The sequence below is a fragment of the Schistocerca serialis genome, chromosome 2 (assembly GCF_023864345.2).
Source record: "Schistocerca serialis cubense isolate TAMUIC-IGC-003099 chromosome 2, iqSchSeri2.2, whole genome shotgun sequence".
In the NCBI taxonomy this organism is placed as follows: domain Eukaryota; kingdom Metazoa; phylum Arthropoda; class Insecta; order Orthoptera; family Acrididae; genus Schistocerca; species Schistocerca serialis.
This window is the reverse complement of record NC_064639.1, coordinates 964,143,656-964,168,778: the sequence shown is the minus strand read 5'-3', so window position 1 is coordinate 964,168,778 and position 25,123 is coordinate 964,143,656. Positions and strand designations below refer to the sequence as shown.

Genomic DNA, 25,123 nt, shown 5'->3' with positions numbered 1-25,123 from the left:
CGACTCGAACACACTGGTGCTCTGCAACGTGCTTCCTTATTGGCACCGAAGTTAGTAAGAAGTTCCTGTGGTGGAGTGTTCCATTCCTCGTCCAGCGCGGTTGACAACTGCTGGATGGTCATTGGTGCATGTGGACGTGCTACAATAAGCCTGCCCAACGCATCCCACAAGTCATCGATTCTATTTAAATTGGAGGAAAGGGCCGGCCAGTCCATTAAAATAATATACTCGTTTAGCGTATTTTTGTGAGGGCCCACGGGCTCAGCGCGCTTTGAAGATGAAAACAAGGTCCAAGTAGGCTGTGTTCTTTTTATTGTCCATGCAGTTGGCAAATTTCAACAGTGGGTTATTTTCAAGCACATGATCCGAGGTTGAAATTGGCCAGTTGCATGGGTGTTAAAAAGAATACAGCCTACTCGTCCTCCGAAAGAAAAAAAAACTGGTGCGTGAAAAAGGCCGATTTCAAGCAGGTGCAATTTTTGTGCAACCGCGAATAACAAACATTTCCGTTCCGTAATCTGAAGAACCGTTTCAGGGGCGGATTCTTAACACTTTTATGGATCCAAAAACGAAATTTAAACAATCGATTTTTTTGAACCAAAAGGTAGTAAACCACCCCTTAATAATGTTCGCGAGTTTAACTTGAAAATTTATTTATGAAGAAAAATACATTATATAACGAACAAATATTGGTGACTAATTCTTTCTGTAGTTAAAAACGCATGAACAAATCACAAAGAGTGGTGACATGTAGTCATAATGATGTGTATTAAATATGGTGAAGACGTAGGCCTTCGGTGCTATGGATCAGTCTCCATTGCTTCAAAATCTGAAAATACAAGCTTTCGCCTTCCAACCTACACCAATAGAGGTCTGTCACCAAAAGCAATGGAAGTGGTTTGATTTGAGGGGCGGGGATTGCCTTACTGTAATGGCATACTTAATGCCTCTTGGGAAGAAATAAATGGCACGAGTTACTCCAAAGCGTCAAGGAGCGTAACCACGTGTGTACTGAGGCACACGATGAAAACGGCTGTGGCGCTTACGTCACAGTATGCACTGGTCCTACTGGTATTACAAGTGCCAGCAGCTCTCTGCGACGGGGAGCGAGTAACTATTTCAGACGAGTTTAACATTCCGTATGTATGCAAGCACTCGATAGCACACGACAAAGTTAAGGCTTTTAGTGGGAACCTTTACAAACACATATTGATTTCCCCTGCGCCTGCACAGAACTGAGCTTTCGCGAAGTGTGGCGGAAAAGCCGACTAGTGTGACGTAACAAGTTCGTTACGAGGCCCGTATATCTCGTGGGCCCCTGTGTACGAACATTGCACTTTTCACAGGTGACCAGATCGGTAAAAATCATGAAGTATAGCGCACTGTTTTAGGACCCGTTGGCCCCTCTGACCCGATGACAAAGACTGACTGGGATGACAGGTGGATTTCCCTGTCGCTGTCAGCGAGAGACGCCCTGAAAGCTCGCTAAAAGAACGCTCTTTCTCTAACGCGACGGACTATTCTCTCCGGAGCTAGCCTTCCGCATTTACACTGGCCAGCCCCTAACAACGTCCCTTTACGCGGATGGGGTTTCCCGTCCCTGCATCTGCCACAGTCCTGCGGCTTGCGTGAATGCCCAGCTGCAGTATTTTGTAGCCCTTCCTGCCCCACCAACACAGGACGGACCCAGATTTCTGACAAAGCCGTGCTTGGCTTAGTTCCCCCAGACCTGCTACCTGTTCATTAAGCCCTTTGTCCTAGGCGATTCTGGTCTTTTATGGACGAGCTCTCTTTTAATGTGATGCGTCAATTATCTGTCCGTTATTATTGCTTTTCCATTTTCAGCTAAGGGCACTTCTTCAACAGAAGCGTTTCGTTTTTATTTACAAAGAATGTACTGTAAAATGGTATACATAATGTTTTTACATTATGCCATTAGTAGATAAAAACATTTTTCTTTATATATTTGGCGTACAATTTATTCGCGGTGTTTATTCCCCCTTTTTACGTGTTCTGAAGTCCCCTGCCGTTTCCCTCGTTGTTTGCTGAGATTGAAGTCGGGAAACCTTGTTTCACTTTCGCTTTCCGCGATTTTTTGGTTTTTATCAACCCGCTTTTTCTTTTGCTACATTTGCATTTTTTAAATTTCGCTGCACTCTGGTAAAGCTTTACAAAGGTTGTCTTAATAGAGTTGTTACTGCACTTTTACCTGTTCCGCACCCAGCACCGTGTTTCTGAGTGTTCATTTGTTTTCCGGAGTAGGTTGTGAGTACTGTTAAGCTTGTGAATACCTTTCCTTTTGCTATAGTTTCGGTTGACGGATTTGCCAGCTCATGCTCTATAAGATAGTGACGGAGGGCACTTTTTATTGCAGTATACTGCAATTCCCCCGATAAAATTTCGCAAGTTGTTCAGAGACATTCTCAGAAGATTTTCGTAAAAGGTCCTATCGTCTCCAGTGGATCCATGCTGAGTAATTCTATTTCGTTTTGGTTCCTACCCCATTTCTCTTTGTACCTATATTGCACTGAAGATACCTGTACACCAGTGCGCTGTGTGTGTGGTTTGGGAGAAAAACTCGTTTCAACCGTATAGTTATGAAAATATAGTTCTCTTTTGTGTGAACACGAATTATTCTTTAATATTGATGCATGTTTCGGTAAAATTCCACCATCGTCAGTGGTCTCATTTTCTGTCAAATAACATGTTTTTCATAGTACATAAACTTTCAGTATTATGGCATGTGTAATCGTAATATTATTAATAAGCTATATGCCTTAACACCATTACTGATGTTTGTGTGGCTGTTTGATATTTCCAGTACAGCTGATATTCTGCTACTATTTGTCATCAGCAGTTAAGCAGTATTTCTCAATTGTATATTGCCTAATGGCCTACCAAAAGTCAAGAAGCGTTTATAATTGTGAATACCATTTTGATCTATCATTAGTCTTCATTGATATTTTACTGACTTAAAGATTAAGGATGGTTAATCTACTGTCCTTCCTCGTCAGAGTCTGAAACAAAAAGATTGGAAAAATAATAAATAAAGTTACTCGCAAATGAAATCAACATTTCGGTAAACACATATCCAAACATTGCATTTCAGTCATACATCACAAATATGGACTTGGAATTTTTTCCGTTATCTCGCAGATGATGGATGCACTTGTATCATTGTCTTAATTAATATTAACAAGAAAATTGTTGTGTGGATATTACATGTATCGGCATATTTCGACCTTAACTGTGATACTTCAGAATCGTTATGAAAGAAATTATCGAAAAAATAAGTTGAGTGGTGCTATCAGATTTTGCAGGAAGCTATCCAGCACGACAGTGCGAGTATTATTTCACTGGGAATAAGAACTTTTTCTGACTTCCAGTACATGTTTGTAAAGCTGATAGCATCTTACGCTGTTTTTGTATTTAGTCCAAGTCAATGTCCTCACAGCTGTATTTTTTTATCTCATGATCAAATTCTTAAAAAATGAAATGACGCCACAGACCATCCCACTGATATTCACGTTGTCTTCACTCATGTCTACGCTGGCCATCAGAGCTCAGTTTGTAAGGGGGACTCATCACTGAACACAATTCTTCTCCAGTCAATGTGATTCCAGGCCGAAGACGCGTCTAGAGACGGCCCGGACAGCAGTTGACTATCAACTTGACTGACGCCCGCCATACGGCTCGACAACCATGACTGATAGTGTGGGGTGCCATTTCTTTTCATAGCAGCACCATTTGGTTGACACCTGCGGCACCCTCACAGCATAGAAGGACGTCGACGATACTCTACGCTCGTTTCGTTGCCCTTCGTGGCAAGCCATCCATTGCTTACAATTCAGCAAGATAATGTCCGCCCCCTCATGGCGTGAGTATCTACTGCTTTTCTTCGTGCTTGCCAAATCCTATCTTGGCCACCAAGATCGCCAGATCTCTCCCTGACTGAGAACGTATGGAGGATTATGGACAGGGTCTCCAAGCAGCTCGGGGTTTTTGACAGTCTAATACGTCCGTTGGACACAATTAGGCACGATATCCTTCAGCAGAGCAGCCAAGACCTCTCTCAATCAATGACAAGCCGAATAACTGCTTGCACACGAACCAGAGGTAGACTAAAGCGTTGTTATGTTGCTCAATTGGTGAAGCTCTTTCTCTTGAATAAATCCATTTTTTAAAAATTGTAATCACTTTAATCACTTGTTTGTCTGTACATCTACACTACTGCCCATTAAAATTGCTACACCAAGAAGAAATGCAGACGATAAACGGGTATTCATTGGACTAATATATTATACTAGAACTGACATGTGATTACATTTTTACGCAATTTGGGTGCATAGATCCTGAGAAATCAGTACCCAGAACAACCACCTCTGGCCGTAATAACGGCCTTGATACGCCTGGGCATTGAGTCAAACAGATCTTGGATGACGTGTACAGGTACAGCTGCCCATGCAGCTTCAACACGATACCACAGTTCATCCAGAGTAGTGACTTGCGTATTGTGACAAGTCAGTTGCTCGGCCACCACTGACCAGACGTTTTCAATTGGTGAGAGATCTGGAGAATGTGCTGGCCAGGGCAGCAGTCGAACATTTTCTGTATCCATAAAGGCCCGTACAGGACCAGCAACATGCGGTCGTGCATTACCCTGCTTAAATGTAAGGTTTCGCAGGGATCGAATGAAGGGTAGAGCCACGGGTCGTAACACATCTGAAATGTAACGTCCACTGTTCAAAGTGCCGGCAACGCGAACAAGAGGTGACCGAGACGTGTAACCAATGGCACCCCATACCATGACGCCGGGTGATACGCCAGTATGGCGATGACGCATACACGTCTCCAATGTGCGTCCACCGCGATGTCGCCAAACACGGATGAGTCCATCATGATGCAGTAAACAGAACCTGCATTCATCCGAATACATGACGTTTTTCCATTCGTGCACCCAGGTTCGTCGTTGAGTACACCACCGCCGGCGCTCCTGTCTGTGATGCAGCGTCAAGAGTAACCGCAACCACGGTCTCCGAGCTGATAGTCCATGCTGCTGCAAGCGTCGTTGAATTGTTCGTGCATATGGTTGTTGTCCCACAAACGTCCCCATCTGTTGACTCAGGGATCGAGACGTGGCTGCACGATCCGTTACAGCCATGTGGATAAGATGCCTGTCATCCCGACTGCTAGTGATACGAGGCCGTTGGGATCCAGCACGGCGTTCCGTATTACCCTCCTGAACCCACCGATTCCATATTCTGCTAACAGTCATTGGATCTCGACCAATGTGAGCAGCAATGTCGCGATACGATAAACCGCAATCGCGATAGGCTACAATCCGACCTTTATCAAAGTCGGAAACGTGATGGTACGTATGTCTGCTGCTTACACAAGGCACCACAACAACGTTTCACCAGGCAACGCCGGTCAACTGTTGTTTGTGTATGAGAAGTCGGTTGGAAACTTTGCTCATGTCAGCCCGTTGTAGGCGCCTCCATCGGCGCCAGTCTTGTGTGAATGCTCTGAAAAGCTAATCATTTGCATATCACAGCATCTTCTTCCTGTCGGCTAAATTTCGCGTCTGTAGCACGTCGTCTTCGTGGTGTAGCAATTTTAATGGCCAGTAGTGTACATCACATTTAGCGATTTCCGTCGCAGTCGGATAATTCTTTCGTGGTGTATCGTTTCTTTTTTAGTTAATTTCTTTCAGTGCACGTTGTAGTATATAAATGTCAAAATAAAATACAGCTGTATTGAAACTGACTTTCATTGGAAATATTCCCTGATGTCTTTAACACATGTCCTGTCAGCCTGTTCCGCTTGTCAGTGTCCTCTGTACAGGCTTTTCCTCGTAGATTCTGTGGAGAACCTGGTCATTTCTTATCAGTGAATCTTTCAAGATCTTTCAGTAACATCACATCTCGACCTCTGAGATCCTCTACTTTTCATTACTCCTGCAACCAGCACGCAGATTCCGGCAGGGTAACTGAGTGGAGCACTTGTCTGTGGTTGCAGGTGCAGAGGCTGGCGCAGTATGAGCAGTACCTGGCCGACTACCTGGCAGAGACGCGCGCCGACCACGCCGACCATGAGCAGCTCGTCAGGGCCTCCGCCAAGGCCAAGCAGGTGGGTCCATCTCGCACTCTGCCCGCGCTACTGTGCCGCGCCACCTGTTGCTCCCATATGCCGTTCGCAGATTGATAATGGCCCATTTTCAACTCGGCGTGAAATATAATCAGAGTTGAGGTCATAAATAGCACCGAACCTGATCAAATTACCAAACAGATCAATGAAGAGAGTCAACATTCGTTTGAGCAGTTACCAGACAACAGGCTGTACTGCGCATGCGCAGCTACCATGACGAGGCAGCCCATGCTTGGTGCTTGCTCTGCTCATACGCTTTTCGTCGCATTTCTGGTGGAATTTCGTGCGTGGTGGGGCATCACGTGACCATGTGCAGCCCTGCGGCATGTTGTTGAGAGGACATACAGAGTTGTACTTAGAGCAATCGTTTTATCATATCCTACCCAGATAAAGGATGCAAATAAGGAAGCAGTTCTTGGCAAAATATCATTTCAAAATTAGACTCCACAGCTCGAAGTAATTCGTACTCGCAATGTTGCTATGTAGCATTTCCAACAGGTTTACATCTATACAGCACTGCAAAAAGCTAGTAGGATGGAATACAAATTTCTTGCAAAAAAAAAAAAAAAAAAAATAAAGATTCTTGTGTAGCTTACACCAGAATAAAGGACAATAAATTTCATGACTATTTCAAAATGTGTAAAAAATTAACAAGGTTGTCTGTGAGGCAAAGAAACTGTACAACTGACAGTTTATATTCTACTCTAGGAATAAATATGAAGCCATGTGGGGAGTTAAAACGATAAAACACGGTATGCTGTCTGTCTACAATTTAGCATAAATGGCATTCCAGAAATTTAAGACGTAAACACAAATTAAGAAATAAGTTCAGGCCTAGAGGACGTACTAGACAAGTGTCTTGTGATCGAAAAACACTTTTACAGAAGGCAGATTTGTAAAATTCTGCCGGCCGCGGTGGTCTAGCGGTTCTAGGCGCTCAGTCCGGAACCGCGGGACTGCTACGATCGCAGGTTCGAATCCTGCCTCGGGCATGGATGTGTGTGATGTCCTTAGGTTAGTTAGGTTTAAGTAGTTCTAAGTTCTATGGGACTGATGACCACAGATGTTAAGTCCCATAGTGCTCAGAGCCATTTTTTGTAAAATTCTGCTACAGCTGTCATTATATTTCAAACAAAATATTTAGTTCCAAACTATTGACCAAACTTGCCTACTTAGTCAGCTTCAAGTAAATGTTTACGTATGTTCGTACGTATATAGCATTACGAGATCTTACAGTGTCATAAAAGGAACAGGACATCAGAGACTACTCCAGCAGCATCTGAATTTCGTGAACCACACTAAAATGCTTCATTCCGTTCTAATTACACATTTCTATGTCCAGATGCACTCTGAAGTACATGATATTCAGCTTTTCTATGTGGTTTTCGTGATACCAATTTTCTTGGAGGTCCAGTACTGTATTGTCATGTTTGGTTCTTTATTATTGAATAACGTCATTTGTTCCAGAAAATGAAAATTTGCACTTGAAATTGAACGAAATTGAAAGTAGTCAATAGTGCGCAATGGAACACTACGTTTCAAATAAACTAACTGCCTCAGCGGAAAAAATTAATAGAAGCAAATTTCTCTACAAAACTGACAGAAATAGCTTCATTAAGACATTAATGGTTGATTGCTAATAACGTGGAAATAATATAAAATCAGGAAATTGAAACTACTAACTTATTTTGGTCTTGCATGGTTATGAGAATGTCTATTAATTCACTTGATGGCTCCCGGCCACAGATACCTGTTTTGTTTTCATTTGACGTGGGAGCTGTAAACGAAGAGGCCAGCAACATCACGAAACATATATACGGGTCACGTGGAGAAAGACTCCCCCACTATAACTCAGCTTGCTCTGCGCATGCGCGAAACTGTCAGCTTGGCCGCGCCGGCAAAATTTTTCCGGGTAGCTTCTGGCTACTTGCTGCTACCGCTCAAACGGCAAACAGCCACGCTTCAAAAGTAGCCAGGAGCGGGGGGAAGGCACTGCTGATACGCGGATTCAGCTCTGCGCATGCGCACGAGCCCTGTATACAAATGAACTCTGCAAGCGAGTGCAGAGTGGAGGATTTTTCTTTCCTGAAGAAGGAAAAAGGACTATCTACAGGGTGTTCCAAAAACAGAGGCCACAATTTCAGATGGGTGTTCTCTATATGTAGACAACAAAAAAAGTTCAGTACAACAAGTGTCCGGAAATGCTTGGTTTTGAGTTATGGCTTTCGAAACAGTGAGATTCACAGAAATGTTTTTCTTCTCGAAGGTAATTGCCTTTACAGGTGGTGTTCTAAATGTCCACCTCCTCCTTGAATGCAGGCCTCACATCGATTTCTCATGGCCCTCATAACAGGATTCCAAAGTCCAGGAGTATTGCGTATTTCCTCACAACCTGACGCATTTCGATTCCGAAGGGATTTCATGACAGGCACTGAAGACGAATACGGCAATGATTTTAGATCGCCCCGCAAGTGGAAATGGAAATCAGGCGAGCGTGGTGGCCAAGAAATTAGGCCACCTGTGTCTATCCGTCGATGAGGAAACATCCAAGTACTGATGAGCTGTGTGACTGAATTGTACAGGAGGGCCGTCGTGCAAGAAGTGAGCTCGTTGACAAATGGTCCACAGTCATTCAGACAAATCATTGAAAGTATCCCCAACAGAGGCGAGGGGGGGGGGGGGGGGGGGGGGAGCACCTCATATTAATGTTCACTAACAAGTGTCCTGACACTTTTCATCAGATAGTGTATGTAGTGTAGTACGAGGGATACCCAAAAAAATCGGACTTATTTTTTTAAAAGCTATATATTTTGAAACTGTTTACAAAAGAACTTTATCCCCTTCGAAATAATGTCCATTACAGCTAACACATTTGTTCCACCGGTGCTTCCACTGTTCGAAACATTTTTTGTCGTCATACTTAAAAATGGCTTCTCGTTTATTTTCTTGACGTCTTCAGTGTTGTCAAATCGGTGTACTTCCATGCCCCTTTTCATGCGTGGAAATAAGGAAAAGTTGCACGGTGTCCGGTCAGGCGAGTACGGTGCGTCTGGCGGTGGAACCATGTCGTTTTTAGCCGGAAACTGTGTAACAGAGATGGCTGTGTGTGGAGGTGTGTTGTCGTGGTGGAAGAACCAGTCCCCTGTCTGCCACAAATCGGTTTTTTTTTCTTTTTTTACGAAAGCTGTTGCGCAATCTTCTTAAAACTTCCGCGTAAAAGGTTTGATTGACGGCCTAACCTGGAGGAACAAACTCCGAATGAACTATGCCCTTGGCATCAAAAAAGCAAATTAGCATTGTTTTGATGCTTTTTTATTTGACGACATGTTTTTGAACTGGGTGAGGATGACGTCTTCCATTGTATTGACTGTTGCTTTGTTTCTGGGTCGTAACTATAGCACCATGACTCATCACCGTAATGACCTTTGACAGAAAATCTGGATCAGTTTCACGCTGTTGTTTCAAAGCACATGTTTCAACTCGACTTCCTTTTGATTGTCACCTCGAAGATAACCCACTAATCTCTGACAGCTGATCGGTTGTCTGTCGACGGTCCGTGAGCGCAAGCTCTCGAATTTGTTCAATATTTTCGTCGATTTGGGCAGCTGATGGACGTCCAGAATGAGGTTTGTCGTCACTCGACATGTCGCCACCTCTGAATAGAGCAAAGCATACGTACACGTGAATGTTTTCCATAGCGTCACCTCGGTAACCTGTTTTCAATATTAAAACGGTTTCAGCAGCATTTTTGCCGGGAAAAAGCAAAATGCCTCAGCTGCACCTTGTTCACTTAAACTTGCCATCTTAAGGAAGGAAACGAGAACAAAACAGTGCTAGCAAAAACAATCACTGCGGATGAACAGAACAAGCCAGGTCGACAACACAGGCGCCGTTTTTTATTTTTTTTATTTATTTTTTTTACTTCCACGCAGGATTCGATGACTGCATGATCGGCCATGTTGATGGTTTATAACACTAAACTCGTTTGCTGAGACACAAACTAGTGTTACCCCCTGGGAGGATTTTTAGTTTTGACCGTACGTTTGTCTAAAGGATAAAGTATCGGACAGTAATTTCGATATATAATGTAATTAATAGAAAACTAAACAGGCTTTACTCTGGGGTAATAAAAGTAGAAAAGTTCATACGAATGAAACAATAAACGGTCGCCAGCCTAATTAGGCATATTAATTTGAAACATTATCTTCAAGGAAATTGGATATTAGTAGTTGTTGTGACTTTCTTTAAGATTCCCTTTGACTGGTACACTGGATACACATGACTACAGGCCGATCTAAATTTTGGGTAGCAGTTGTTACCATTAATGCACAAGCCAGTAATCATAGAAAGCAATATAGTGCCCCAATCATAATAATACAGTTACAATCACTATCATTACGTGATTCAGTATTGAGATGTTACTACAGAAAACACTGAACTGAATTTGTGCATGAAAAGATTTCTGACTTAACTGACATATAAATACCATAAATAAAATTAAATAATACTACATTTACACTTCTTATACTCACATTTAAGGAAAAGTATCAGATTTCTTTAGTAGCAACAATATTTCACATATCTTACCAATATGAAAAGAATATGGTGGGTACCCATAAACTGATACTGTCTCTCTAGGCAAACTCTGTGATTATTTCAGAAGCAAAGTTCAATTCCACCAAAATTAATTATTAGTCCCACTTGGAATAATTTACGTTTTCATCCTTCAAAACAAATTACTCAACACTGAACTCGATTAACCTAAACAGAATTATTCATGATAGCAATAAAAGCTAAATTACGTTTCAAGTAAATTTAAGTGTCTTTTTCATCACCTGTCAAGCAGATATTTTAGACAATAACATTTACACACTCTGCCACTGAATTTTTGCACATTTAATACACAGAGTCAAATTACTATTTTGTTAGAACAGGCTACTCGGTTTTCTGCACACTTAGGGAGGGGATCCTGCATCGGTTCATCATTAGGATAAAGTTCAGGTTCAAAACACAAGTTTATAGCACTTGGATTATTATTGGAAACACTCACAGAAACTATCTGCTCCATGCTATAATACATATCTGTGTGCCTGAGGCCTCTAGGCGCTACAGTCTGGAACCGAGCGACTGCTCCGGTCGCAGGTTCGAATCCTGCCTCGGGCATGGATGTGTGTGATGTCCTTAGGTTAGTTAGGTTTAAGTAGTTCTAAGTTCTAGGGGACTGATGACCTCACAAGTTAAGTCGCATAGTGCTCAGAACTATTTGGACCATTTGTGTGCCCGAAGTTGGTGGAGCGGTGGCGAAATAGTGGCGGCAAGCGGCTTGGCGGCTAACTGTACTCACGGCTCTTGATGCTGAATGCTCTTTATAATTTCTTCTTGGCGACGGATTTACATCGTATTAGAACCATTCCTTATTGCCAAGAGCACCATGCAACAGCCAAATCCACATCCGAGGCAAAATTCCAGATAAAACGGCATCCAAATGCCTCCATTGGCACCCTCAATGTGTACTGTACAACGGCTAGCCACTGACTGCACACCGTTCCCACCAAGTAGTCGCCCAGTACGACCGCCAAAACCACCTCTTACCTCGCGCCAAGCCACCTCCGTTGAGGAGGCACTTCCCTACAGCTTTTATATTTCACAATACAAGGTCCCTAAGAATGAACCAGCTTCCAATATATTTTTCTTTAGGGACATAGATATATTATATAATTTCATTATTTTTAAATATCATTTAGCTTTTACGATATTGAAACATCCCCTTAGAAAAATTGATGAATTACTGTGCTGATAAACCCCTTACGTTATTTGATTTTCAAACAGCTGAGCAAAACTGATCGTACTCAGACATTTCTCTCTTTGCTTATTCTGATCATCACTAAACTGACACACAATGTTCTTAGCGCAACGCAATCTGGCTTTCAATAATCCCTACAAAAGAATGGCCCTGACTAACAATAACCTGTACCTTTCATGAATCACTTACCTCACAAAAATCTTTGTTACTCGAACTACTGCAATAGAGCGTGCGCCAATACTGACAGCTAAATAAAAGATTCTAACTATTGAAGGCACTGATTACTGATAGCCATAGTTAGCAAATGAAAGATTTTGATAGAGAACAAACAAAGTATTTACCTTAATAATGTTCACAAGTCATATATATATATTAGTTCATGCCATCCAATCTTACAAATTTACTCTTTCTGATGGACACACGTCCAGATCATCCGCTCTCAAAACTCCGCCATCTCTCCCCCCACATCCACCACTGCTGGCGGCTCACCTCCAACTGCGCAACGCTACCCGCTGTTCACATCCAACTGCCCAACACTACAATTGCGAATATTCCAACAATACAAACCAGCCACAGACTGCACACAGCACAGCCAGTGACTCTCATATGGAGCGCTACGTGACGTTACCAACATAAAAACCTAAACAGTCTAATTACAGTATGTATTACAAACTTCAACTATCTTGTCACAAATCAACGACCTTAACTAACAAAGAACAAACACTTCATAATCACAGATACATAGTTGCATAGAATAAATCTATTTCTAATCGATATGGGTGTTAAAGGTCATTAGTTGTTTCTCTGCTACAATGGCGGTCTTTGGAAACCAGTTGTGTCGTAATTAAATGATGGACTCGTGGCTGGACGCGTTACACAAAATTTCAGAACTGGTTGTAGCCTTGAGGTAATGCCACATGAGCCTGTACGGTTGCTCGCGGCACGCACCTGCCGCCGCTCTGCCCTGGAGGTGAGCTGAGGAGCGGAACGGCGTGTCGCGTGTTGCCGTGGGCGGCGCTGGCGCTGACTCCGCGGCGTCTCTGGTTGCCCGGCGACTCCCACGGCGACGCTACCGCCTGTCAGCAGTCGTCGCCTTGGCGCCTGCGGCCAGCTCTGTGTCCACAAAGTTCCCCGCACCGAGTGTTCCATCAATCCGATCTGCTCCTTGCTAATCCCCAGACCCAAACGTTGCGTACAGTTTGATTATGACAATTCTGTACCCGATCCGCTCCAGCTTGTACAGCGGTTCTGCGTCCACACCTGCACTGTACAGACCACCGTAAAGCGTATGGCGAAGCGAACATAGGTCATTAGTATAATCCCCCCCCCCTCTCATAGAATTCCTGAATGGTACCCACAAGGTTCAACGAAAACGTAGTAGTTTAATAATTTTAATTCCACCGAAGACAGGTGCTGATTGGTGAGATTATTATCTAATCACCAGTTCAACGATAGCAAAATAATGATCCGAATTACATACGGCTTTTGCCACAGGTCGCCTGTTGCGTTACGGACGGGACAGTCTTTTGTTGCTTCGGATTTCGCGCAGCCCGCATGCGGTTTCTAGCAGAGAATAGGCCCGCACGAGATTGCGATCAAGTGCTCACTCCAGACTGCTGGAGCCAAGGCGCTTTGGGCACGTTTTCCTTCCTCAAGGAACCTCCGGTCAACTGTTTCGCTCCATGTTTCTTTGCCGTATCCTCTGTTTGTATACGACGTTTGTTGTCAGAGTTTTTATAGTTTTGTGGATGTCTCGTGTTTAGGCAGCACAGCCTGCCTCTATCGTAAGCTGTTTCAGAATAAGTGAGCAACAACTGATATACAGGGTGTTACAAAAAGGTACGGCCAAACTTTCAGGAAACATTCCTCACACACAAATAAAGAAAAGATGTTATGTGGACATGTGTCCGGAAACGCTTAATTTCCATGTTAGAGCTCATTTAAGTTTCGTCAGTATGTACTGTACTTCCACGATTCACCGCCATGATTTCATACGGGATACTCTACCTGTGCTGCTAGAACATGTGCCTTTACAAGAACGACGCAGCATGTGGTTCATGCACGATGGAGCTCCTGCACATTTCAGTCGAAATGTTCGTACGCTTCTCAACAACAGATTCGGTGACCGATGGATTGGTAGAGGCGGACCAATTCCATGACCTCCACGCTCTCCTGACCTCAACCCTCTTGACTTTCATTTATGGGAGCATTTGAAAGCAACCCCGGTACCAAATGTAGAGACTCTTCGTGCTCGTATCGTGGACGGCTGTGATACAATACGTCATTCTCCAGGGCTGCATCAGCGCATCAGGGATTCCATGCGACGGAGGGTCGATGCATGTATCCTCGCTAACGGAGGACATTTTGAACACTTCCTATAACAAAGTGTTTGAAGTCACGCTGGTACGTTCTGTTGCTGTGTGTTTCCATTCCATGATTAATGTGATTTGAAGAGAAGTAATAAAATGAGCTCTAACATGGAAAGTCAGCGTTTCCGGACACATGTCCACATAACATATTTTCTTTCTTTGTGTGTGAGGAATGTTTCCTGAAAGTTTGGCCGTACCTTTTTGTAACACCCTGTATAGATGAGCCCACAAAAGAAGGCCACAGTGACTGAAGATTAGTGATTACGTGCAGTTTACGTTAATTTTAATCATCTCAGGAAAATTTTCCCTCATCAAAAAGCGAAATTACACGTTTTGTCTGAAATGAACGCGTTCAACCTCTCCACGAATTAGTGTCTGTGAATGTCCTAGCCTCTACTACAGCTCGCCATCTCCCTGTCGTTCATTTATATATCTCAGGTTCTTAGAACTGCCCAATAAACGGAAGCATCGGCAGTGAACGAAGAATGGCTTCATCTTAACAGAGGTCACGTGAAATCCAACAAAGGAAATGAGCACTAGGTTACTCAAATGACCAACAAAAGGGAAAGAGGATCGAAACGTTTGAGAAGCGGTGCTGTAGAAGAATGTTGAAAACTGGTGGAATTACAAGGAATACGGAGGTTGTGCGCAGAATCGGTGAAGAGAGAAACACGTGGAAAACACAGACAAGAAGAAGGGACAAGATGATGGCACACGTATTAAGACACCAAGAGATAGCGTCCAGAGTACTAGAGGGTGCTATATAGGGGAAAAGTGTAGGGGAAGACACAAATAGGAATACATCCAACTAAATTTGAGAAAGTAGGGCACAAGTGGTATTGTGGGATGAGGTTGGCGCAAGGGAGGAATTCGTGGCTGGCCGCATCAGATCAGTAGAAGAAGACTGATAGCTCAAGAAAGAAAAGTTCTTGAAGGTAAGATGTACGATTCCACTTCGGCTGCTATTTCTCGATTTGCCTATTTTTATTTACTGTATTACTATAGGTAATTTTCAAGTTTTATAACTATCAAAACAGTCCACCATTTAGGCATACTCTGTCATAACTCCCAATATCCATCATAGCAACTGTAAACACGAACTGCAGTGTATCCGATTATAAGTAACAGATATCACCGTTTTGAAATCGAGAGCATACTTAGGTAAATTTACAAACATTAATTCTGAATATGACCCTTCTATGAGTATACTCTCGCTATCCAAACGATAATGTCTGTTGCTTATAATCAGATACATGGCTGTTCGTGCTTCCATCTGTAGTACCCAAAATGAAGGAAAATAATCTAACTATTAAATGTGTGCGGTAGACTGGATTTGCACCAAGCCACTTTATCGTATACTGGAAAGGCGCAAACGAACATACTATGACCGAAGAAATAGTCGCTGGTTACGCACGCAAGATTTGCGAGCGAAGGCTGTACAGCACATCAGCTCGCAGGTAATCGGTCTTATCGACGGCTAGCAGTGATGCACAAACATGTTTGCAGCGTCGATTCGGTAAGTTTCCAAGGCTGGGAGCTCTTTGACTTGCGAAGTTTCTAAACGGTTTTGTCAAGAATCATTGTTCTCTGGCAGTAAACCTCCCGTCTTAACATCGTAAACAGCTTCAAGGATGGGAATAACGCGCCGAGTACTGTATTTCAGTTACTCGTATCTACAAGTCAAGAAGGCCGCAGAGGGACATTTTATTGACAGGCGCACGTGTACATGAAAAGGTGAGAGAGAGAGAGAGAGAGAGAGAGAGAGAGAGAGAGAGAGAGAGAGAGAGAGAGAATCAGTACTGTGAAGAACCGGTTTAACATCTACGCGCACTTCTAGCACGTAAGAGAGAGTTTAAACTTTAATTTTCAGACAAGCTGCAGCTAGTATTTATTTGTAGTTGACGAGAAAACAAGACGCATTTGCGCAATGTTTCGTTTACAAATACGGAAGACATTTTCAGAAACTTCATAGCAGCCTCCGACTGCAAACCTCTGACACTATTTTCCATCTTAAGCAGATGGAAACTTTTCCACAAACAGTTCATCATCCAAATCATCCAGTACACATTTTCAGCCAGTATACATTTTACTTTACTATTATATTATTACTCGTATTGATTATTTTGGCCGGCCAGAGTGGTCGAGCGGTTCGAGGCGCTACAGTCTCGAACCGCGCGACCGCTACGGTCGCAGGTTCGAATCTTGCCTCGGGCATGGATGTGTGTGATGTCCTTAGGTTAGTTAGGTTTAATTAGTTCTAAGTTCTAGGGGACCGATGACCTCAGCAGTTGAGTCCCATAGTGTTCAGAGCCATTTGAACCATTCTTTTTTATTATTATTTTGCCTGAACGAATTTGCGATAGTGTCACAAAATGACTTTCAAGTCTTAAAGCATTATGGTAAAAAAGATCAGCAGAACTATGTTACAATATTGATAAAATAGTAGTGCGTAAATATGGCTGGTTGATCGTGCAATAATAGGAGCGAGCGGTCACACTGAAATGCACTAAAATCTCCTAACAACGTGGGCAGAAGCCCCGACGCCGTGTAAAATTTCAACTATTTTCTTGCTGTCCTGCGGTACGCCAAAGGTTGCCTTTTCGTCAGCACATAAAACACAAGATGTTTGTACACGATAAACTTTCCTCCAGCATTGCATTCCAATGGATTTCAGACGTGAATGGACATAACTTAAATGCAAATGAATCCATAAATCCACTCGCCATTTCATACCCGATACCCATTCATCGCGTGAAGGTGAGTGGCTATCAGATGCTTCAGCTACTGTGTAATTTCTTACCTTCATTTTGCTGAAAAGACTTTTGCCTTGGAAGATTGTATTTGATGATAACCATCATGCGTGTTGTGTTGCATCTGTCAAAGTTTCTGATATCTAGATAGCCAAGGGCAACACGGCGGACATCGTAATTTTGATAAGGGGATGCCGACCTGAAGCCGCAGCGTGGCCGGTGACGAAACAGGTAAACCTTCCTAGCGTCATAAGAGTAATCTTTAAGCTGGAAGCGACCGGTGTCTCAGTTTATGACAAGTTGCGTATCGTAACAAGGCGGATTATCGAGCAGAGGACAGCGATAAGGGTGCGACGGAGCTGGCTGGAGTTGTTTTGGTCCGGCGCTCGTACCGGTAAGACGAGATGTGGATAGGAGCTGTGTGGAAGCACGGCGGCAGGAGGCGTCGGAGGCGGAGGGCGTCTTCTGGCAGCGGCGTCCATGCGGGGGGCGGACGACGTCGTCGGCTGTCGGTAAGCTACCAGCAACAGTTGGCGTGGCAGCGGAAGTACTGTACCAAAGCTATGTATCCGCTGCGCCGTGTTACATCACGCGTCACACACGGCGTCGAACTGCTGCCCGACTTTAGCGGACACTGCTGGTTCAAATGGCTCTGAGCACTATGGGACTTAACTTCTGAGGTAATCAGTCCCCTAGAACTTAGAACTACTTAAACCTAACCAACCTAAGGACATCACACACATCCATGCCCGAGGCAGGATTCGAACCTGCGACCGTAGTGGCCGCGCGGCTCCAGACTGTAGCGCCTAGAACAGCTCGGCTACCTCGGCCGTCGGATAGTGCTGTCCCAGTTTTATTGATCTCCAGCTGTCGAGTCTTGTTGTTGTTGTTGTTGTTGTTGTTGTTGTAGGTTCAGTACGAAGACTGGTCCGATGCAACTCTCCATGCTACACTATCCCGTGCAAGCCTGTTTATCTCCGAATAACTACTGCAACCTACATCCTTCTGAATCTGCTTACTTTATTCATCTCTTGGTCTCCCTCTACGATTTTTACCCTCCACTCCAGTACTCCAGTACTCCAGTACTAAATTAGTGATCCTTCGATGTCTCAGACAGTGTCTTATCAACTGATCCCCTCTCCTAGTCAGGTTGTGCCACAAAATGTTTTCCTCCCCAATTCTATTCAGCAACTCCTCATTAGTTAAGTGATATACCCATCTAATCTTTAGCATTCTGCTGTAGAACCACATTTAAAAAGTTTGTATTCTCTTCTTGTCTAAACTTTTTATCGTCCAAGTGTCATTTTCATGCGTGGCTAGACTCCGTACAAATACTTTCAGAAGAGACTTCCTGACAATTAACTCTACACTCCATGTCAGCAAACTTCTCTTCTTCAGAAACGCTTTTCTGGCCATTGCCAGTCATTTTACCTCCTCTCTACTTCGGCCATCATCAGTTATTTTGCTGCCCGAATGGCAAAGCTCGTCTACCTCTTTGTGTATCCTTTTTCCTATTCTAGTTCCCTCAGCATCACCTGATTTAATTCGACTACATTCCATCATCGATGATTTGTTTTTGTTGATATTCGTCTTACACCCTCCTTTCAAGACGCTGTCCATTCCGTTCGACTGCTCTTCCAAGTCCTTTGCTCTCTCTAAGAGAATTACAATGTCATTGGCAAGTTTTACGTAGCGTAGAATGAGGAGCTGCTCTTGGGGTCTATTTGTAGAGTCATGTTTCCATCCTATCAGAGAACCTCGTCTCCTGCGTTGATTCAAACGGAAAGAGCAGTGCTGGTGAATAGGAGGCATGAAGCTGAAAGACCCCCGACTGAAATATTTTAGCAAGTAGGTAATGTTCTTTATTCGTGATCATCTCCATTCTTTTCAAGGACAATTTTATTTGCCATTCCGTAGGTGATAAGTATTTTGTTTTGAAACTGATGTAACGCAGCTATATTGCTTTTGTTTTACTTATGTCATTCGTTCTTGGAGCTAGTTATAGCTAAATTTGCTTTGCCTAACAGTGATGAGGTGGCATCCTAACCTGACAGCATGGCTAAAGGCTGGAAGTATGGCTTGAAAATGGGGCTACGACCCTGGAACTACTAGCAACAAAATAATTTGTTTGTTTTTTTTTTTCAGTCTGAAAACTGATTGATACCGTTCTCCATTATATCTTATGAAGTCTCTCCATCTCTGTACCAGCTGAAATCTATCGATTTGAGCCTGTCTACAGCATTCGAGCCTTGATCTCCCTCTACAATTTGTATCCCTCACACTTCCCTCCGCTACGAAACAGACAGATCATTGATGCCTCAAAATATATCCAGTCTTCCGATTCCTTCTTTGAGTCAGGCTGTGCTATAAATTTACTTTTTCCCCTGTTCCGTTCAGTAGCACCTCATTACTTATTCCATCTAGCAATCTAATCTTGAACATTATTTTGAAGAACTACATTTTAAAAGCTTCTCTTCTGGTCTGAGCTGTTCACTGCTCACGTTTTACTCTCATATAAGGCTACACTACATGCAAATACCTTCAGAAAACCCCTGTTGACATTTAAATTTGTATTCTGCATTAGCTAAATTATTTTCAGAAATTCTTTTCTTGCTGTTGTTGGGCTGCATTTTATATCCCCTCTACTTCGACAATTACCATTTACTTCGCTACCCAGGTAGCAAAACTCATCTATTACTTTAAGTGCCTAATTTCCTAACCTTATTCCCTCAGCTTCGCCAGATTTAATTCGACCTCATTCCGTCAGCCTTGTTCTTCTGTTGATGTCGATCGTATAACCCCTCTTCAAAAACTTTACCCATTCCATTCAACTGCTCTTCCAAGTCCTTTGCCGTGTTTGACAGAATTACGATGTCATCAGCAAACCTCAAAATTTTCCCTTTTCTTCCTGAACTTTGGTTCATTTTCCAAATTCTTTGCTTGACTTTACAGCCTGTTCAGTGTACAGATTAAATTACACCAGGGATAGACTACAACCCTGTCTCATTCCCTTCTTAACTGAAGCCTCCATTTGCGAACCACTGCTGTCGGGTTTCTGTACAACCTATAAATGGCCTTTATCTCCCTGCAATTTCATACATGATACCTTCAGAATTTTGTAATATTGTAGTCCAGGACGGAAAGACAATAAAAATAAAAAAGCAATATACCTGCAGAACGTCTGTTCCAGAACAAATATTGTCATTAATGTCAGATATCTGTTGACTTCAGAAAAGTGATTCTACTACCTTTTCATTTACTTGATGACAGTTTTGTTTACACCGTCGTAATGTAATGTTACTCAGCAAATTTTTACATTTACGTATATAGAATACAGGCCACTTGTAAACCTACTACCTGTTGCTGCTGTCACAGTGTGTTGATGTGTACGGATCCAACTCACATAAGTAGAACGCATTTGTTACAAGCCTCTGAATTCCATGACCACTATCATGTCGTCTTTATAAGGACCCCAAACCCTGCGATAACACTAGCCCTGACACACCGTTTACTCCTCTGTCGAGGTGATCTACCAATGTACGAAGCTTGTGCAATACCACTTCCGGTTCGACGTATTTTAACTTCTTGAGTTTAATATGCTGACATAAGGGCAACACTCGGATGGAGACTTGCCCATCTTTGTAGCTGACAACAGTGTAACACGGCTTCTAAAATTTCGTAAATTACCAAGCCTCTAACGTACATACGGGAACATGACAGTAATGCAATCGGAGTGGATTGTTTGATACTCGTTTCTATTAAGCTGTCAGCCATATAGATGTAAGTCAGTTTTGCCATTTTTTCAGTGATTCTCGTTCCATTAAGTAGCATTTCAAGTCAGGATAACTTCAGTTTTATTCAACAACAAAGACGTCAGTGTTATGGCAGATACTTTCTTGAAAGTTTTGCGATACTCCCAATTTTTACAGAAAGATAAACAGCCCTTTAAGCCTCTTCGCTCACTATTCTAGAAATATGTTATGGGTCATAGTAAAGTATATTTACCATTAACTTAAATACTTACCGTGGGTAGAGTGAGCTGAATATTTTCGGTGTCGTAGTTCAGTGACATGAGTAAAATCCCCCCCACCCTCCCCAAAAAAAAAAAAAAAAACCATGCATGACAAGCTGCTAAGAAAACTTACAAATATATGTTCCTGCAGCAATTTGGCTTGTAAGAAAAACATCATTCATACCAAGAAGATTTGTATGTTGATATTATGTGAGCTAATGACGATGCTGTTAAGCACCCTCAATCCAGTGTCGTCGTCGTCGTCGTCGTCGTCGTCGTCGTCATCATCATCATCTTGATTTGGTAGTACTACCCTATTACGGACGAGCTCCGTTACACACCCACTTTACTTTCCCAGCACTCTTCCAACGACTATTAAGTCTTCTCTTCATTTTTCCTGCTGCAGGCTCTAAGTGTTCATCTCATATCGCTCCTTATTATGTAACCTTGAATATTTAATAGATGTGACTGTTTCCATATAATCACTACCAATATTTTTAACTACCTATGGAGTCTTCCTCTTTGATATTTACATTATTTTACATTCTTCCACAGCTAAGGAGAGCTCCCTTTAATTATTCCAAACTTCCATTTCTTTAGGATCCTTCCCTGTAGCCATCAACATACTCAGTTGTTGCTGGTCAGTGTACCTGGTAAATCATTTTAGATTAGTATCGATCCTATCACACTTCCTTGGGGGACTTCCGACGTTACTTTCGTCTCTGATAGACATTATTTGTCCACCTGCACCTGCTATCAGCAGCTACTAGTAGCAACGCAGGTAGCGAAAGCGCGACTGGACACACAGTCCCATCCCATTTTTCATTGTTCACAATGGTGTGCGATAGACACACGCTGAAGAAACTGACGGACGCTTGCCCGGGACCAGAGCACCTAATGGCTACTCGATCTGTTGCCGAGATGTCGTGCACAGTTATACAAACGAGATCTTTATCGACTCTGCTACGGTCGCAGGTTCGAATCATGCCTCGGTCATGGATGTATGTGATGTCCTTAGGTTAGTTAGGTTTAAGTAGTTCTAAGTCTAGGGGACTGATGACCTCAGATGTGCTTAGAGCCATTTGAACCATTTTTCAGCCACGAAGTGCTTTACCATTACTGCCACTGTGTTCCGAAGTTTTTCTGCCTATCTGCTCCCGTACCTTCCAGTACATACCGTGGCATAACTGTGGATGCTCATTCCTCCCAAAATTGCTGTTTCACCTGATCTCCACAAACATGGACTAGCCACTGGAACGTTGTAAGGCTATAAGCCGAGCCCCTCCCCCCCCCCCCCCCCTCCCCCACTCTCTCTCTCTCTCTCTCTCTCTCTCTCTCTCTCTCTCTCTCTCTCGTCTTTGCTCACGATATTGACACTTCCTTACCTTGCGCCGACAGCACTCTGATGTCTTGATCGGATCATTTCACAAAGATCTGGCTGTATTATGTATTTCTTGTTTATTTTTATTGGCTTTCGTGACGTGCCATCTCAGCCGTGGAATGTCAGTCATGACGATACGAACTTAAGGACATCGCAACACCCAGATTCTAAGCGGAGAAAATCTCCGATCCTGCCGTGAATCGAAACCGGGCCCCTTCAGCTAACAATCGTAGCACTAACCGCGTAGCTACCGAGGAGAATATTATCTTGTATTTCCTACAACACTTGTTTTGCCTATTTTCCAACATATTTTTCATAGTTCTCTCGGAAGAAGAGCCCTGTACTTTTGAAAGCTCCATCATTGATTTTCATTTGCGTGTACTTTAATCGACATTATATTTGTAACGAAATTACGTGTATTTTTAAAATCCTTCAGAATAAGAGCTAACAACGTTATGTGCTTGTGTGTATCTTATTGACAGCGTTTAACTTCCTTATTGCGGTTAGTAGTTGGGTAATGTTCTGTAAAATGCCGATGTACCTCTCTAGCGACTTTAACTGTTAACCTACTCCACCCAAATATTATCGACGCAGCAAAGCTGTCACTTGACGTCGAGACCCCTGCTGCATTGTAGAAACACCGCCTTAACGATAAGGACAATCAACGCAGTGGTACTGGACAGCTGTAGATAAAGTTGCCTGCAAAATAAGACACAGGGAAAACGTTTAAATATGTTTTTTCCATAATGGATTAAGAAAGTCTATGACTGGATGTACATTACTGAGGAAGTATTTGCAGTCACCAGCCATTATTTATTTTTCCAGTTTCAATATCGTTTACCAATAATGAGTACACTATATATGACAAATAGCACCCTGGGGTTTTGTTCTTAATGTGTGCTACATAAATTTCAACAAAATACGTTGTAAATGAAGTTTTTACATCCCAGAATCGAAACAAATCAATAAAACTTCCTGTAGAACATGGTTCTGGAGCTACAACCGATTTTTACGTTATCGACCTGTGCATAGGACGTGTTCAATTTTGTTATTAAGGAGAAAAGTTTACCTAAAATATATTTCACTCGCTGGTGTTAATTATTCCTTTCAGCAGTGTTGAAACGAAGGACAAGAAGAAATTTAACACAGCAAGCCTATTTGAAAGTACGCAAAGTGCTCTGTGAAACGGGTGACTTAATTTCATGACAACGAAAGAAAGAAGATTAGGGTTTGACGTTCCATGACAGTGGAGAGAACCAAAAAAAACTATAACTACTCAGTCAAGTGAAGCACAGTAGAATAGGTCGATTTTATTGCAAGTGTGGATTCCCGCTTACAATCGGTCACCGATAAAAAGACGTTTCCACGAAATGCAATTTGGAGAAACTAACTCCAAACTCAAGTTACCGAGACGGCGTTCGAGCTGGTGAAAGTAAAACAAAAGAATGAAGCGCCCTGTTTAAAGACAACTTATCGGCATTTCTTGCTCTCGTTTTCTATGGGGACCGCGACTGGTCGTGTTTACAGCGCTGATAAGCCTCTAAAGATACAGCTGCCGATAAGCCCTTGTGAAGAGTTATCGATAAGCCCGCGACCACGCTGCGACATTCTGTGGCCTTCTCAGAAAAGATCTTCCGGGCTTAGTGCTCCGACAATTCCTGTCGCACTTCCAATCCAGCGCCGGCCGCGGTGGTCTCGCAGTTCTAGGCGCGCAGTCCGGAACCGTGTGACTGCTACGGTCGCAGGTTCGAATCCTGCCTCGGGCATGGATGTGTGTGATGTCCTTAGGTTAGTTAGGTTTAAGTAGTTCTAAGTTCTAGGGGACTGATGACCACAGCAATTAAGTCCCATAGTGCTCAGAGCCATTTTGAACTTCCAATCCAGCACACTAAAGACTAACAGGCAGGTGTTTTCCGTGATTGGGAGCTGTTTTTCTGTGCTATGGAACACACGTTACTAGGGTATCTGAGTACCTTAAAGGCAGCAGGGTTGTTCAAAAGTTTCAGTAAAATATCTGTAACCTATAGGGAAAGTTAAATATGTGCAATAAGTAAGAGCGATAAATCAGAACTAAAAACAATGAACGGCGCTCGGATTAAAAACAGTATAACACGGAGATGTAGTCTTTCCCCCGAATGTTTACTGAATACGTGGAAGAGGCAGTGACGGAAATAAAAGAAAGATTCAAGAGTGCGACATCAATGATAAGATTCGCTGATGTCATTGGTATCCTCAGTGAAAATGAGGAACAATTGCAAGAGCTGTTGAATGGAATGAAAGGCTAATGAGCACACACTGGATTGAGAGCAAACCGGGGAAATACGGAAGTGATGAGGAGTAGCAGAAATGTGATTAGCGATAAACGTAACACAAAAACTGAGGACCACGGGGAGAATAGGGACCGAATTGTACTTTCTTGGAAGCAAAATAAGACATGACGGACGAAGCAAGGAGCGTATAAAAAGCAGACTACCGCAGGAAAAGAGGGCATTCCTTGCCGAAAAGTGTCTACTAGTATCAAATGCAAGCCTTGATTTGAGGAAGAAATGTGTGAGAATGTACCTTTGGAAAGGAGCATTGTACTGAAGTAAATAACAGACTGCGAGAAAACTGGAAAAGAAGAGAATCGAAGCGTTAGAGTCGTGGTGTTGTAGGAGAGTG

At 42.9% G+C, this 25,123-nt stretch overlaps 1 protein-coding gene across 4 annotated transcripts in view; it reads left to right on the top strand.

Annotated features, from left to right (window-relative positions):
* LOC126458354 (uncharacterized) overlaps positions 1-25,123 on the top strand; it is a 606,831-nt gene that overhangs the window by 493,751 nt on the left and 87,957 nt on the right. For all 4 annotated transcript variants that reach the window (XM_050095323.1, XM_050095324.1, XM_050095322.1 and 1 more), the window contains exon 2: positions 6,019-6,129. In XM_050095323.1, the coding sequence (XP_049951280.1) occupies positions 6,019-6,129 (111 nt within the window). The remainder of the gene's footprint in view (positions 1-6,018; positions 6,130-25,123) is intronic.